This window comes from Colobus angolensis, unplaced genomic scaffold (assembly GCF_000951035.1).
Source record: "Colobus angolensis palliatus isolate OR3802 unplaced genomic scaffold, Cang.pa_1.0 Scaffold121, whole genome shotgun sequence".
Lineage (NCBI taxonomy): Eukaryota > Metazoa > Chordata > Mammalia > Primates > Cercopithecidae > Colobus > Colobus angolensis.
In genome coordinates this window covers 7,114,917-7,132,680 of record NW_012113253.1, presented here as the reverse complement: position 1 = coordinate 7,132,680, position 17,764 = coordinate 7,114,917, and the positions used below count along the sequence as shown (strand labels likewise).

The 17,764-nt window shown below is 39.2% G+C and overlaps 1 protein-coding gene across 9 annotated transcripts in view; it reads right to left on the bottom strand.

The window, feature by feature from the left end:
• The window catches only part of YWHAZ (tyrosine 3-monooxygenase/tryptophan 5-monooxygenase activation protein, zeta), a 33,185-nt gene continuing 15,421 nt past the window's right edge, over window positions 1–17,764 (bottom strand). For 7 of the 9 annotated variants that reach the window (XM_011931541.1, XM_011931532.1, XM_011931524.1 and 4 more), the window contains exons 3-6: window positions 4,665–4,788; window positions 3,768–3,931; window positions 3,589–3,684; window positions 1–95 (exon numbers count right to left, since the gene is read on the bottom strand). In XM_011931541.1, the coding sequence (XP_011786931.1) occupies window positions 36–95; window positions 3,589–3,684; window positions 3,768–3,931; window positions 4,665–4,788 (444 nt within the window). In that variant the 3' untranslated portion in view covers window positions 1–35. Of the gene's footprint in view, window positions 96–3,588; window positions 3,685–3,763; window positions 3,932–4,664; window positions 4,789–17,764 lie in introns of those variants that run through there. The other 2 variants (XM_011931600.1, XM_011931591.1) reach the window with 2 other exon arrangements.

Sequence of the window (17,764 nt, the reverse complement as noted above, 5' to 3'; positions counted from 1 at the left end):
TTTTAGAATGAGGCAGACAAAAGTTGGAAGGCCGGTTAATTTTCCCCTCCTTCTCCTGCTTCAGCTTCGTCTCCTTGGGTATCCGATGTCCACAACTGGTAAAAGAAGGAAAGATTTTTCAGCAAGTTTCAGTGGGATTGGGGGGGGGGGAGGCGCGCAAAGTTTTCATATATGTATATATGTTGCCAAGATACCCAAACGTTTTAGTTGGAAAGCATTCTTAAAAAGATAGCAGCATCACTTACCTTCAAGATACAAAAACATCTCAATACACAAATTTACTTTCTCTATAACCACTGTATAAGCAGGGTAAGTACACCACAGAGTTGCCTTCAAATAATCTTCAGATACAGGAAAAGTTTTGGGTATCCATAGAAGGTGAAGAGAAAGTAGAAGAAATCTTTTTTTTTTTTTTTTTGGGAGATGGAGTCTTGCTCTGTCACCAGGCTGGAAATGAACCCTCCACCTCCAGGTTCAAGTGATTCTCCTGCCTCAGCCTCCTTAGTAGCTGGAACTACAGGTGTGTGCCACCATGCCCAGCTAATTTTTGTATTTTTAGGGGAGAGAGGGTTTCACCATGTTGGCCAGGATGGCCTTGATCTGACCTCGTGATCCACCCGCCTCGGCCTCCCAAAGTGGTAGGATTACAGAAGTGAGCCACCGCGCCCGGCCCCTAAATTATTTTTTAAAAACTAAGCATCAGTAGGTGTCAGAACCTAAAGAGCCCCAATATGAAAGATGGACGTCCAAGGTAAGTCCAACTATACCAGAAGCATCTAATTTTGCCCATGCTGAAGGAGCTAGGGTTGACTACTCTCCCCTGGTAGATCTTAAGAGTGACTCACACTCCAAACAGAATCCTATGGACTCATGAAATTCAAGGACCAGCCTCAACTCTGAGTTAAACTACAAATCTAGCTTTTGTAACACTTCAAGCTTAGAAAAACAAACCTTTGTATATTTATTAGGTTGGTGCAAAAGTAATTGCGGCTCTTGCCATTACGTTAAATGGCAAAACCCTCAATTACTTTTGCACTAACCTATCGTATGATTCAAAACAAATGCTGGACAAAAACTACAACCAAATCTTTTAAGAGGTAAAAATGAAAGTTGTCCCATAGGTGGTAGGGTTATGAACTCTATTTATGCCAACTGCTCCGATGTTAAAAACGTTTAAGTCTTAACCACTCTGTAGGGATTTTCAGAGGTAATTACAAAAGGATTCAAGACAATCTTAAATTTTATATGACTTACACATGAATACTGAGGGGAAGGGGGAAAATCCACCTATTTATCATTTTTATATTCCCCAAATCATCCATTAGCTTCATTTATCTACTAAGCAAATATATCTCTGGCCTGGAAAAGAGACTACTACTTCCAAGGTCACACAGATAGCCAAATGACCTCTTGGAAACTGTGTGTTCCTCCTGTTAATCAAGGGGTTTTGTAAATGCAAGATCAAATTGTTTCTAATGTCTCTCTTCCTGTTCCAACTTTCAAGGATTTTTGAATTTTCTGTATAAACATGCAAATTTGATACAAAATATTTCTCTTTTTCTAGAGTAATGTGTTGACAGTCTTGGTCAACCAAATTCAGACTGAAATGCTAAGTTCTGGAGTAATTTCTTTTCTTGAGATAAATGATCTTATCAACCTATAATGGTGACAGCTGACACTAATAAGGCTCAGAGAAGACATATAAGTAATGACAGAATTAGAATCAAAACCCTGGTTTTCTTTTTGAGGGAGTCTCGCTCTTTTGCCCAGGCTAGAGTGTAGTGGCATGATCTCAGCTCACTGCACCTCCACCTCCTGGGTTCAAGCAATCCTCTTCCTCAGCTTCCCGAGTAGCTAGGATTACAGGCACCCACCACCATGCCTAGCTAATTTTTGTATTTTTAGTAGAGATGGGGTTTCACCATCTTGGCCAGGCTGTTCTTGAACCCCTGACCTCGTGATCCACCTATCTCGGCCTCCCCAAGTGCTGGGATTACAGGTGTGAGCCACCGCACCCGGCCAACCCTGGTTTTCTTACTGCAATATATGCTCTTCATGCTATACTGATAGCAAAATTCAGTTGGAAGCAGACAGTAGATCAGGGCCTTTTAAAAAGTGATGAGAACAAAACATAGTATCTATCTAGGTCTCAGGTCATCACTTGAAAAATGTCATCACTTCCAACTAGGAAAGAAAAATCCGTAATACCAAAGTTAGTTAACAAAGTGCTTCTTGACATTTGATATAAAGATTCTTTTGGCCGGGCGCAGTGGCTCAAGCCTGTAATCCCAGCACTTTGGGAGGCCGAGACGGGCGGATCACGAGGTCGGGAGATCGAGACCATCCTGGCTAACACGGTGAAACCCCATCTCTACTAAAAGATACAGAAAAACTAGCCAGCCGAGATGGCGGGCGCCTCTAGTCCCAGCTACTCGGGAGGCTGAGGCAGGAGAATGGCGTGAACCCGGGAGGCGGAGTTTGCCGTGAGCTGAGATCCGGCCACTGCACTCCAGCCTGGGCGACAGAGCAAGACTCCGTCTCAAAAAAAAAAAGATTCTTTCATTCTTTACTATAGCTTATTACCTTGACTCAAGTATCAGAAAAGTTTATAGGTAGCTCCAAATTGCGCTAATAAAGTAATTTTAGGTTTAATACACAAGTATACAATGCTATTCAAAAAACTCTTCAAGATTTTCAGCACTAGAATATATAACTAGTTCACAGAAAATGGCAGTGGACTAGAATAAAGCTGGAAGAGAAATGTATAAAATGAGGTTATATAATCCCCAAGAGAAATGGCCCTAAAAGTCTAACAAAAAAACAGTAATACTAGATTATCATCTGCAATTCCTACCTCTTTACCTGACACAACACAGCAAATGCTTGATAATTTTTTCACCTAAGCCTCAAAATTTCAAATCTAATATTTATCTAAAGGAGAAGACCTAAGAAACAAGACATACAAATCAACTGCACTGTGGACTGAATTTGAATCCCAATTCAAATAACTTAAAAAAAGAGAGACAATTGGAATTCAAGTATTATTTAGATATTCAAACATTATTAGGGAATTACTGTTGATGTTTCTGGTGTGATAGTGACACTGTTTCTGTTTATACATCCGCAGTATCCCAAGGACAATCACGACCTTTCATATAAAGTCATTTAAAAGAAGCAGCTAGGCAAAATAGACTTCCACTTGGATTCTGTAGACACCTGAGATTTTATAACTCAAGTTATTAATTCCCTACCATTATCTTTACAAATACAGAGGCAACTTAATGGGCAAGAAAATCATTCTTAAAGGAACTAAAACATGTAGAGCCTTAGTACACTTTTGATACTAACATTCAAATTTTAGTAATACAGGTAACATCAATGTGTATATTTTTTAGTTCTTAGTCTAATATTTCAGTTTCTGTAGTTTTCCTTCATATGATTTTAACAGTAGCTAAGGTATTTGAGAGCCTATGAATTGTGTTGAAAAAAAATTTTTTAAAGATGTACTTAATAAAAAAAAAAATTCCTCAGAGTAAAACATAACCTCTTCAACCACATTCATGACAAATGATGCTGTTATGTACTTACTGTCAAGTTGTCTCTCAGTAATTGCATTATTAGCGTGCTGTCTTTGTATGACTCTTCACTTAATGTATCAAGTTCAGCAATGGCTTCATCAAAAGCCTATGATTTAAAAATAGTACATTACATTTCAGTGCTCAAATAATAAAGACTGTAAATTTCTATGTAACAGGTAAAATACATACTGTCTTTGCAAGAGAGCAGGCTTTCTCTGGGGAGTTCAGAATCTCATAATAGAACACAGAGAAGTTAAGGGCCAGACCCAGTCTGATAGGATGTGTTGGTTGCATTTCCTTTTTGCTGATTTCAAAAGCTTCTTGGTATGCTTGTTGTGACTGATCCACAATCCCTGGATAAGACACACCAAAACGTACTGAGATAAAGTGTGCATTGTATCTTCACCCCTCAAACCAAACCTTTAATATCTCACGTATCCTTTGAAATATTAACCTGTAACAGCTTAATATTGGTTAATTGAACAAGGCCCTTTAATTTTTTTTTAAAGGGAGTTTTCTCCTGGTACACACTAGTCATTGGTCAATGTCAAGAGAAAACAACTTTATAATCTCATTACTGTTATATTTTTAAAAAATTAACTAGTTTGCACTGCTCCTCGGTTACACTGTGACCGCTATTTCTTTTTTCTTGAGACAGGGTCTGGGTCTGTCACCCAGGGTAGAGTGCAGTGGCACAATCAGGGCTCACTGCAGCCTTGATCTCCCAGACCCAAGTGATCCCTCCCACTTCGGCCTCCAGATTAGCTGGGACCAAAGGCTTGCACTTGTACCACCATGCCCAGCTAATTTTCAATTTTTTGTAGAGAGAGATGTTGCTTAGGCTGGTCACCTTTCTTAAAATCTTGAAAAAACATCCCTGTGCACAAAATTGGCTTTTCAGAAAGCATATATATTAGAATGCCAGTATTAGGCAGTAAATATATATTCTCAGAAACAAAAAAAGCACTGCTACTCCTTATTTGGCACTCTAAGCAATTAAAAGCAAGAATTATTTACGCTTCAGAGACTCTTCCTCACTATGTTATCTTATACAAGGTTCAACCAACAGGTTTAAAAACAGCATACCTTTCTTGTCATCACCAGCGGCAACCTCAGCCAAGTAACGATAGTAATCTCCTTTCATTTTCAAATAGAAGACTTTGCTTTCTGCTTGTGAAGCATTGGGGATCAAGAACTTTTCCAAAAGAGACTTAAGAAGAAAGAAACAGATATAGTGAGAATAAAACATTTACAAAACTGAAAGAACTTGCATTTTTTAAAGGACAAACTATAGCCTTAAGTTATACAACTTTAACGCCCAATCATTGTCAATACAATTGTGAATGCAGCTGGCACATGAATTTGTAGTTTAAAGCAGAATGCTTTGGGCAGCAATACTTTGTCTGAAGTTAGTGTTCAATTTATTATTTGAGGACAATACAATTGAGTATCAGTCCCTGACAATGTTATCTATTTACATGCTGATTTCAATGAATGTGAAGCATGACCGTTCATATTTAGGAACTTCTAATGAGCTGGCAAGCTTTCCACCTGAAGTTTCATGTGTTCATGACATGAAAATAGAACATACGGGATGAACCTTTTGGGACTCTGGAGAAATGACTAAAGCAGAAACCAATAATGTAAGACACTTAAGGAGTCTATGCCAGAGAGAGAACAAAATAAACTTCATTTATAAGAACACAATTCAAGCAAACCTCACAACAGATTAAAAAAACTGTTCAAAATGAAAGTTTCATTTTTCCTAAATTAAGACAGTGTAGGGGCCGGGCACGGTGGCTCATGCCTGTAATCCCCGCACTTTGGGAGCCCGAGGCGGGCAGATCACATGGTCAGGAGATCAAGACTATGCTGGCTAAGGTGGTGAAACCCCGTCTCTACTAAAAAATACAAAAAATTGGCCAGGCGCAGTGGCAGGAGCCTGTAGTCCCAGCTACTTGGGAGACTGAGGCAGGAGAATGGCGTGAACCTGGGAGGCAGAGCTTGCAGTGAGCCGAGATCGCACCACTACACTCCAGCCTGGGCCACAGAGTGAGACTCCGTCTCAAAAAATAAATAAATAAAAATTTTAAAAAATTTAAAAAGACAGTGGTAGGAGACTTACAGATCTTAAAGAGCAGACCTTTAATCTCACTGACGTCATTTTCGACTAGTAAGATACATGATTACAGATCATCCCAGACAACAGATAAAATTAAAACATCATCCTATAAAATTGTCTAAAACCATTACTACAGTCTGAGTCATTTGATCAGGATTTTAAACATTACACTCTAACTGATTTTAAAGCAAAAAAAATTAGATCATTGTGTTGGGGATGGGAAGACTCAATAAACGTGTTAATTTTAAAGTTTTCAGTTAAGGGGGAGAAAAATAATTCTACTAGTAGAATTAGGTAAACATTAAAACAAACAAACAAACCCCAATCACCCATTCTCACTACCCTGCTTCCTTTAAAGTTCAAGTACACTCTGGGAATCAAGGTGAAATCAATTTTCAGTTGAGCTAAACTCCAAATAAATCCATTCTTACAAAACAAAGTATGAGTATACATAGCATCTATTTACATGCAAAATATAAATTTGAAAAATGCTTTTAAATAGTAACTCCAACTTTGTGTTTACTCATTATGTTCCAATGGTGGGTAGGTGAACAGTTTTAACCCAACTTCTTCCCCGATTTTTTTTTTTTTTTTTTTAAACAACTCAAGCTAGATAACCCAGATGAAGTGGCAGTAGGGCCAGATTGCACTGTGCTGTAAGAAAGGTTAAAGGTGAGAAAAATCAACCTGAAATGATGTTTCCTACAATTATTAACGGATACTCAAAAATACTGGCCTGAGGCCGGGCGCAGTGGTTCATGCCAGTAATCCCAGCACTTTGGGAGGCTAGGGTGGCAGGATCACTTGAGGTGAGCCTCATCAGTATGGTGAAACCTGTCGCTACTAAAAATACAAAAATCAGCCAGGGCACCTGTAATCCCAGCTACTAGGGAGGCTGAGCCAGGAGAACTGCTTGAGCCTGAGAGATAAGAGGTTGCAGTGAGCGGAGGTTACACCACTGCACTGCAGCCTGGATGACAGAGCAAGACTCCATCTCAAAATAAATAAAAAATAAAAATAAAATAAAACTACTGGCCTGAAATCAGAAGAACATTTTGGTTAGGAAAGCAACCTCTGTATTACACCACATTCATACTTTCATATTCAAAGTTCTCTTAGCTACAAAAGGGTTTTGTCCTTTGAATACAATGCTTTTTACCACCTATGGTTGCTCTCTGGAGATCTGCCTCAAACACTGGAAGAGACTTGCATTAAGTCAGGTGAGTCTTTCCACTTAAAAACAATGATTTTAAGAAACAAATGACCAGGGTTTTCAAAAGTTTCATTGTTATACAAATTGTATTATTCATTCAACTATGGGAGATGGTATAAACATAGTGGCTCTGGGGTGAGTCTGGGTTTGAATTACAGCACTACACACTGTGAACTACTTAATCTCAATGATTCAGTTATCTCAACTGTAAGGCAGAGACCTCTGAGATTGTTGAGAAAAAATACAGGTAAGCACTTAGGAGTAAGCACTCAAACGTTTATTTCTATTATCACAATAACACCAGACACTATGCTAGAAGCTGGAAGCACAATATTCTGGTACTTCATAATCTAGCTGTAGAAACAAGGCTATCATTCCTTCCAGTACAATACACTTTAAAACAATTATTGCAGGGCACGGTGGCTCACTCCTGTAATCCCAACACTTTGGGAGGCTGAGGTGGGACGATCACTTCTTGAGACCAGGAGTTTGAGACCACCCCGGTGAACATGAGATCCTGCCTCTACAAAAAAATTTAAAAGTTAACCAGGTGTGGTGGCACACTCCTATAGTCCCAGCTACTTGGGAGCTGAGACGGGAGGATCATCTGAGTCCAGGAGTTTGAGGCTGCAGTGATTTATAATTGAATTGTACCACTGTACTCTAAGACAGGGTGACAGTGAGACTGTCTCAAAAAGAGCAATACTGCCTAATCACGTCCTTCACTTTCCAGTAACTTCAACCCCCTCTATGTATGTAGAGATGAAGGCCATAAACACATGCAGTTACTTAAGAGTGAACCAATCACTGAAGATGTAAAATTTTAAAGCTATACTAAAAACTTAAGTTTTTTAGGAAAGGTGTTGATAAATGCTACTAAAATGAGTCATCTGTCTTTTGTAGGTAGTAACTTTGGAATCCCTACATATTTTATTTTACACTAGGGTAATATGCTGAACTACTTTAAGTAGTTCCCTGGGAATTAAAATGGCAGTTAAGCACTTCTTTCCCCAAAGCTGAACACCGAATTAACCATAAAACAACTTTAAAGTTATTTGTTAGAACCCACAAGTAACAGGAGAGTTGGATAAACAGCAGTCAGGCTGCTTATTGGCCCAATGATAGACCAAAAGAACCAAACAAGTGGCAAGTGTTTCTGGTGAGATGCTGACCATAAGAGCTGAGAAAGGTGGCCGGGCACAGTGGCTCACACCTGTAATCCCAACACTTTGGGAGGCCAAGGTGGGTGGATCACGAGGTCAGGAGATCCAGGCCATCCTGGCTAACATGGTGAAACCCCGTCTCTACTAAAAATACAAAAAATTAGCCAGGCATGGTGGCGGGCACCTGTAGTCCCAGCTTCTTGGGAGGCTGAGGCAGGAGAATAGCGTGAACCCGGGAAGAGGAGCTTGCAGTGAGCCGAGATCGTGCTACTGCACTCCAGCCTGGGCGACAGAGTGAGACTCCGTCTCAAAAAAAAAAAAAAAAAAGAGTTGAGAAACGCATAAATGGCATACTTCTAATAAATCGTCCAATGATATAAGCTAATTAAGATTTAAAAACCAAAAACCAAGCAAGACTGGATTAAAGATTAAATTTAAAGGGGCTAATACTGTAGCTCAAAAAAAGCTAACTATAAAAGAACATTTTCTGCCAGGCGCGGTGGCTCACGCCTGTAATCCCAGCACTTTGGCAGGCCGAGACGGGTGGATCACCTGAGGTCAAGAGTTCGAGACTAGCCTAGCCAACACAGTAAAACCCCAACTCTACCAAAAATACAAAAAATTAGCCAGGCGTGGTGGAACACGCCTGTAATCCCAAGTACTCAGGAGGCTGAGGCAGGACAATCACTTGAACCCAGGAGGTGGAGGCTGCAGTGAGCCGAGATCGCACCATTGCACTCTAGTCTGGGTAACAAGAGTGAAACTCCACCTTAAAAAGGAAAAAAAAAAAAAGGAACATATTCTCAGCCTCAATGGGATGATATGCCTACCAGAAAGGATGTGATTCCACAACCAGGAATCAAAGTTATGGCGAGTATACCAGAAACTGTCAGGATAATGGAAAGAACAGGACATGAATGGCTCCAAGAGACAAGACCAATTAAATTTAGCAAGAGGGAAGATTTCTGTTCAGTATGAGATAACTTATGAGTGATCCAGTACTGGAACAGGTCACCTGCTCAGTGAATGCCCTCTTCTCACATAAAGGTATAACAAGAAACTAAAGAGGATAACTTGGGTATTTTGTAGAGGGGATTCATAAATAAGATGTCATCTGTTTCTTTTAAAAAAATTTTAATTGACATAATAGTTGTACATATTTTGGGGGTACATGTGATATTGATACATGCATACAATACATAATGATCAAATCAGAGTAACTGGGATATCCATCACCTCAAACACTGATTTTTTTTTTTTTTGAGACAGAGTCTCACTCTGGTGCCCAGGCTGAGGTGCAGTGGCATAATGTCAACTCCCTGCAACCTCCGCCTCCCAAGTTCAAGCGTTTCTCCCACCTCGGCCTCCTGAGTAGCTGGGATTACAGGCGTGTGCCACCACAACCGGCTAACTTTTGTATTTTTAGTACCGATGGGGTTTTTGCCATGTTGGCCAGGCTGGTCTCGAACTTCTGACGTCAAGTGATCTACCCACCTCAGCCTCCCAAAGTCCTGGGAATACAGGTGTAAAGCCACTGCACCCGGCCTCAAACGTTGATCTTTTATTGGTGTTAGGAGCACTGCAATTTTTCTAGCTACTTTGGTAGAAGAAATAAATGTTAACTATAATTTTCCTATTGTACTATCAAATACTAGAACTTATTTCTACTAACTGGAGTTTTGTACACGTAGTCTTTTTCAATTCTAAGGGAACACAGAGTTCACAGAATTAGGTTAATGGTAATATAAAAGAGGCAATTAAGTATGTTGCTTTGTCAAACTGACCAAAGAATAACAAATCCAGGTTTTCCAGATTTGGAAGCCAGAAGATAAAACCAAATGTAGGATAAAAGAACAAAAGAAAAAGGAAGCAGCACATATCAGAAAGCAGCAGTTACAACAAAGCAGAAAAAAACATGGGTAGAGAATGGACAGGAGGAAAGGGCTGATAGCTAACTTTCAAAATATGCAGTAACTTCAGAGAATATCCTGCTCAACACAGAAATAAACCTCCTAAATTTCGTTCACCTACAATAGTACAATGAAAGCAATCATGACTGAAATAAGGTCTGAAGTAAAAAGGGGAGGGAGTGGGCACACCATAATATAAGGAAGTATACTAAGTGTCACAATTTCAACTGTATTTAGAACGAAGTCTCGCTCTGTCACCCAGGCTGGAGTTCAGTGGTGTGATCTTGGCTCACTGCAACCTCCATTTTCCAGGTTCAAGTGATTCTTCTGTCTCAGTCTCCTGAGTAGCTGGGACTACAGGCACACGCCACCACACCCAGCTAATTTTTCTATTTTTAGTAGAGACAGGGTTTTACCCGCGTTAGCCAGGCTAGTCTTGAACTCCTGACCTCATGATCCACCTGCCTCAGCCTCCCAAAGTGCTGGGATTACAGGTGTGAGCCACCGTGCCCAGTCGACTTTTGTAAAACAAGGGCTAAGTTGACTGAAGGTATTCAACTTATAAAATTTTTCAATTATCACAGTACATTAAGTTTTTAAACCAAATCTAAATAGTCTTCAGGTCAAACATTCTACACTCAAGCACTAAATCAAGGTTAAATGTTAATCTGTTGAATCTTCCTGAAATATAATCTCATTTAGAAATCCACAGTATTTCCTCAGTTTACTTCAAAATGTGTATAGTTTTACTTTTTCCCTCCTATTAACTTTTTAAAAATTTTTACTTAGAGATGAGGTCTTGCTCTGTCACACAGGCTGGAATGCAGTGGCCCCAACATAGCTTGCCCGGCTCCCATTAACTTTTAAATGTTTTTTCATGACAGCCACTGTCTTTTAAAGATATCATGGCCAACATTTTAAAAAATACCCAACATTAATTTGCTGAATTAGAGTTAATGCATTTATACAGCAGTCACCCTAATAATATTAAATGGGATAAGAAATCATTTACTCAGCAGCAAAATGCCACAAGAAGCTGGCATCTAATACTCTGGTAAATGGCTCCTAATCCAGGGTTAAATATGTGATATGGGCTCTGAAGAGAGGACACTAATCCTTAACCTAACCAACAGGTAAATTTGAGATTTCAGAAATGAAAGAGATTTTTCTCTCTATTGTACCATAGTACAATTAACCTCTTAGATTGTAAAAACACTTCCAAGAAATGGGGTTCAAATAACATTTTTCCTCCCAAGTCAGTTTCCAACAGATGCCTTAATCCAACCAAAGTCTACATTCACACTGATGTTTTGTCTTTAAGTCTACTAAAATAAAGGAACCACATAAATTGACAGGTGGTCTAGTTCTGATCCCTTCTTAGGATAGACTCAACCTGAAAAACACTGACTCCTGCCTGTGGTCAAATATTCCTAGTGAAAAGTTAATGAACTGAGAATCCATCTCTAGTGATGTGCCTTTCTCACTGGTCTTTCAGTATGATTACCCCTAAACTACCAAAACTGCTGCCTCAGCTGGTGGCAAGACTTTAACCTTTTTGGCATTCAACAATTGTTGTAATGCAAATCGTATAAACTCTAAAACCAGGCAGACTTGAAATTCCACCCTAACCCATTAATTTTGAGAATTTACACAATAGCTAATCTTTATTTTCTCACCGATATGAAAATCCACATCAAAAGGCTATTATGAGGTCTAAATGAACGTACAGACAGGAAGGCACCATTCACACCTCCCAACCAAGAGTAGGCACTCTACTCACTGGTTGCTCAGTTACGTGAAAATAAAGTATAGAGATTCTGACATTCAAAAATCTGCTTTAGTGCTCTTGTACTCTTAAGTACATCATTTTGGCTTTGGTAATCTAAAATTCGTATAACTAGGAAAAACGGTGAAGACGCAAAAAAGTTTTCATTTAACAACACAGTATTAAGACATATCAAAGAACAAAAGAGAAAAAGAAAACATTTCCTTTAGTACTTGGTTTCTCCTTTTAAGTAACAGACTTGTTAGGAACACAAACTATGGAGACAGACTGCTTACTGCCTAAATTCAAACTTCATCACCTTGACAAAACTCTGAAATCTTCCTGGGTCTCAGATTCTCATCTGTAAAGGCGAATATTAGTAGTAGACATAATGCACAATGTTGTTGTAAGGATTAAATGAATTAACATATAATAAGCATTTAGCAGAGTCTGGCAAATAGTAAGCAACAAAGAAGTGCTGCCATCCTTTTGGAAGTTAAGAGTCTAGTATGAACCACATTAGACTTCAAGTACTGTACGTACTGCAGTAACTTATCTTAACCTACCCTACTCACCCACCCAGAAGCCACCTTAGCTGGGACTCCCTCTTATGTGAAATAATTTCCTAATATTTAAATAATATTACCTTATTTCTCCTAACCATGGTACATATATGGTACATATCTCTATAAATAGGTACATTTTCTAGGAAAAAACCCTAAACGGTAACAATACTTCAAATTTATGGCTTAAAAGTTTGTCTCAAGACCCCTTTATAGTCATAGAAAAGTAGAAAACTAAGATCATGGAGGTGGTAATTATTTTCCAAAGTTTTCATTTTTGTTCCAAAGCTTCAATTTTATCTTTGTCAAAAATATCATTTTCCCTTAAAGTGAGAGGCTCAATTCATTTAAGATGTCTGTCGAATACCTAAGTCTGAATACCCACAGCTTATGTGCCTGCAGTTCTTTCAAGAAAAAAGTGTTCCATGAAAAAAAAGAAAAGCAGCTAGTTTATCTCACAATTCAAATAACTACAAGTGTTTTGCTTAGAGACAACCATTAGACTTCCCATTCTGCCTCACTGAAAGATGTCTATTTAAGAGCTATTAATAAAATAATGTTTCAGATTTAAGGACATTAAGAAAAACCAGTCTTTTTTTGTTTTTAAAAGAAACAGTGAGTGCATAATGGTAAAGAAATACAATAATCACTAGTACAGTATAGTACCACTGCCTTGATTAGTGATAAGGAACCAGTAAGTTTGAGCTACCCTGTGTTTGCATCAGTGCTAAATGGTACAAAGAAAGTGGTAAGAATCAGTAGTAACAGTATTTGCTATGAAAATAGTTGTGACCTGGCTGGGCGCGGTGGCTCACGCCTGTAACCCCAGCACTTTGGGAGGCCAAGGAGGGTGGATCACGAGGTCAGGAGCTCAAGACCAGCCTGGCCAAGATGGTGAAAGCCCATCTCTACTAAAAACACAAAAATTAGCTGGGCATGGTGATGTGTGCCTATAATCCCAGCTACTCAGGAGGCTGAGGCAGAAGAATCGCTTGAACCTGGGAGGTGGATGTTGCAGTGAGCCAAGACTGTGCCACTGCACTGCAGCCTGGGTAACAGAGCGAGACTCTGTCTCAAAAAAAAAAAAAGAAGAAAGAAAATAGTTGTGACTTGACACCTCCCCAGAGGACGCCCAGTGGTTGGCATATCACTTTAACAACTGTTGATTTAAAGTAACCTCTGCTATGTTGTACACCTTACTTAAACATTTGTTTTTTGCCAATCATACCTCAATAAAGCTGGAAAAATAAAGAGAAGAATCTGTGCTAAATACCGTTCCATACCTAGCTCTAATGCTACGATCTCCCTAAAGCTGATTCTTCAAAGCTATTCAGCTTCATCTACATTGTCTATACAGATAGTGTGCAGTGTAGAGCTTTTTAACTGAAGAGAGAAAAGGGAAATATCCTAATTTCTGTCAATAAAGGACTAACGGCCAGGTGTGGTGGCTTATATCTTTAACCACAATCACTTTGGAAGGCTGAGCTGGGAGGACTGCTGGAGGCCAGGAGTTAGTAACCAGCCTAAGCAATATAGCAAGACCCCATCTCTACTAAAAATAATTTAAAAACTTAGCCTAGTGTGGCCAGGGGACTATAGGTAACGCCTGTAATCCCAGCACTTTGAGAGGCCGAGGTGGATGAGCACTTGAGGTCAGGAGTTCAAAACCAGCTTGGCCATCATGGTGAAACACCGTCTCTACTAAAAACACAAAAAATTAGCTGGGCATGGTGGTGCATGCCTGTAATCCCAGCTACTTGGGAGGCTTGAGGCAGAAGAATTACTTGAACCCAGGAGGCGGAGGTTGCAATGAGCTGAGATTATGCCAACGCACTCCAGCCTGGCCAACAAAGCGAGACTGTGTCTCAAAAAAAAAAAATTTAGCCTAGTGTAGTGTGCACTTGCACTCCCAGCTACTCCGAAGGCTGAGGTGGGAAGATCACTTGAGCACAGGATGTCACGACTGCAGAGTGAACCACTGCACTCCAGCCTGAGTGACAGAGGGAGACCCTATCTTTTTTTTTTTTTCCTTTAAAAAAGGGATTACGGGCTGGCTGCGGTGGCTCACACCTGTAATCCCAATACTTTGGGAGGCCAAGGTGGGTGGATCACCTGAGGTCAGGAGTTCGAGACCAGCCTGGCTAACATGGCGAAACCCCGTCTCTACTAAAAATACAAAAAATTAAGCTGGGTGTGGTGGCAGGCACCTGTAATCCCAGCTACTCGGGAGGCTGAGACAGGAGAATCTCTTAAACCCAGGAGGAGGAGGTTGTGCCATTTGCACTCCAGCATGGGCAATAGGGCAAGACTCTGTCTCAAAAAAAAAGAGTAAGGAGGTACCCGTCAGTATGAATCATAAGATATACATCAAAGTGTGTGTGGGGGTACAATTTACAAAACTGCGTATATGATCTATGATCCTTATTCTTCAAGGACAGAATTGTTTGCTTTGTGCATAAATTCCCAGGATACACAAAGGACTAACAGAGATTACCTCCAAGAAGGCAGGATGATTACAGGAGTTTTATTTTTTCCCTCTACATGCTATGCTCTTAACACCTAAATTCTTATGTGGAGCAAGTACAATTTAAAATAAAGATTACCAGCGTGGGTGACACCCCGTCTCTACTGGAAAAAAAAAAAAAAAATACAAAAGTAAGTTGGGTGTAGTGGCACACAACTGTAATCCCAGCTACTCCAGAGACTGAGGCAAGAGAATTGCTTGAATGAACCCAGGAGGCGGAGGCTGCAGTGAGCCAAGATCACGCCACTGCACTCCAATGAGTGAGACTCCATCTCAAATAAAACAAACAATTATGGTTTTGCACCTTTAACTTTTCACATACACACATACTCTTAACCTACTTAGAGGCTCTATTAAAGGCATGTTCTACACATTTTAAGCACTCAAAAATATTAAGTTCCCTGACTGAATAATATATGCATAACTTTAATAGCTTCATCATTTAAATAAAACAAATTTTAAAACTATCTTGGAGGATATGTTAATAGCTCAGCATCCTAAAAACGATTTTTCAGCAAGTCTTCATCATCAAGAGTGTATTGTTAAGACAAAACCTGATAGAAATTATTGAGGTTGACACTACATTCGATAATGAATATTCTGCAGTGAGACATAAAATAATGTTCTACTTTTCTGAAAACCTAAGAAATGGCTCATTTAAAAATAACAAGTGAGTGCTGAACTACACACATATTTTCAGAAACAGCACCATAGGGTCAGGCTAAGCACCTCCTAATGGATAAGCTCCAGGTGTCTATGTAATGAACAAAGAAGAACCTAAGAAAAATCCTGCAGAGAGAGCTGAAAGAGAGTTTACTCTACTGCAAGGTAGAGTAAACTTGTTAAGAGGTCAAGGGTCCTAGATTATGGTACTAATTCTGCTAAGAGGCATGACAGGCATTTCAAATAAAAAACTGTGACCAGCCTCCTCCTCACCTTAATCTTCTTGTTTCACTACAGCATTAATTTCAAAATCTCCCCTCCAAAGCCAGGAAATCTCCTCTAATGTAATGAATTTCCCACCCCACCACTATCCCTTACATTTCTTTAAATTCAAGATCACTTTTTTTTTCTTAAAAGGGAATCAGAGAAATTTATACACTAAGCGTCCTTAGACCAACTGCCAAAATTATGAACGAGAACTCAATCATGAAGTATTTGTACATTTACCTCAGCCCTGAAGAACAGCCACCCTGCCACTATACACTCAAACCACCGTGCTATGTGCTGTGATCTGGGTTTGCCAACTAGAACACATGAAGCCAACTAATGAAAATAAATTCCAAAGAAAATTACAAGTTTCGTATTTTCCCCTTTGAAGAAGCAACCTATTCAGTATAAACAGACACAGCTTATTTAAAAAGCACTTGGGCAAAATAATTTAGTTTGTAACCTTTGACAAAGTAATAATAATCAATAATAATCGTAAGGCATATATCTTTAAAAAAATTCAATGGGCATTTTGCACCATGGGGTGTGTTTTCAGAAGTCCTAACAGCATAATGCACTATCTAAACATAATTGGTTAATTAATAGGACACCACCATGCGCCTCCTAATATAATGCACTGAGGAGGACACCGTATCACTTCAAGGGACTCTCACCAAAAACTCGCAACCTAAATTTAATCATGAAAAATCACCAGACAGGCTGGGCACGGTGGCTCACTCCTTGGGAGGTTAAGGCGGCCAAATCACTTGACGTCAGGAGTTTGAGATCAGTCTGGCCTGGCCAACATGGTGAAACCCTGTCTCTACTAAAAATACAAAAATGAGCTGGGCATGGTGCCTGTAATTCCAGCTACTGGGGAGGCTGAGGCAGGTGAATCGCTTGAACCTCACAGGCAGAGGTTGCAAAGTGAGCTGGGATAGCGCACCACTACAGTCCAGCCTGGGGGACAGAGTGAGACTCTATCTCAAAAAAACAAATAAACAAAAAAACAAAAAAAAGAATCACCAGACAAACTGAAACTGAGAAGACATTCTACAAAATAACCAGCCAGTACTCTTGAAAAAAGTGCCAAAATCATTAGCGGCAAAGACTAAAAAAAGACTGATCCACGTTAAAGGAGAGTAAGGAGACACATAAGCAAAATGCAAAGTGTGATTCTGGATGGAATTCTGGAGCAAAAATAGCAAATTACAATAAAACAATTTGCTAAATTAAGATCTATAGGTTACATAATAGTTTATCATTTATTTTTATCAATTTCCTGATTTTAATAATTATAGTGTAATTAGTAACATCTGGACAATCTGGCTATGAAAAACTCTTTGTATTTTTCCAACCTCTTTCTAAATCTAAAATTATTTCAAAATGAAAAGTGAATACATTTTAAAGAAGTCCCTTTTAATTGTTTTTATTTCTGAAAGATACCCTTTTTCATACCCTTTTTACGCTCTTTTTTTTTTTTTTTTTCAAATTTCCTTATGTGGCTGATACTACTTTTATATTTAGGAGAGAAGTACTACAAAAACAACGATACATTTGTAAAGAAAAATATGTGGGGTGGAGAGAAAGTTCTCATCTAGTCTTAAAAGAGTATTTGACCTACTGATCCTAATATTAAATTTAATTTGCACAAAGGTAATTAGACATTAAGTGTCATTAGCAAATAGCAAATACCCCCAGAATATCAAAGCAAAACAATCAACCTCTAATGAGACATTTATGAAGTGAAATTTGCGAACACAGCTGGGCTAACTTTAACACGATTTCACCAAATATGTGAGTGGGAGAAAGATCCATCAAGCCTCCATAACCCATTCCTCTGTTTCAGATTGTACTGTCATGGCTGTCTTCCAAAACAACAAATGAAGAGAGAGACATTAGGACACAGACATGCCTGCTTTCATACAAAGCATACACACATCAAAAGTTAAAAGGTTGAGGTAGGCCGGGTATGGCTCAAGCCTATAATCCCAGC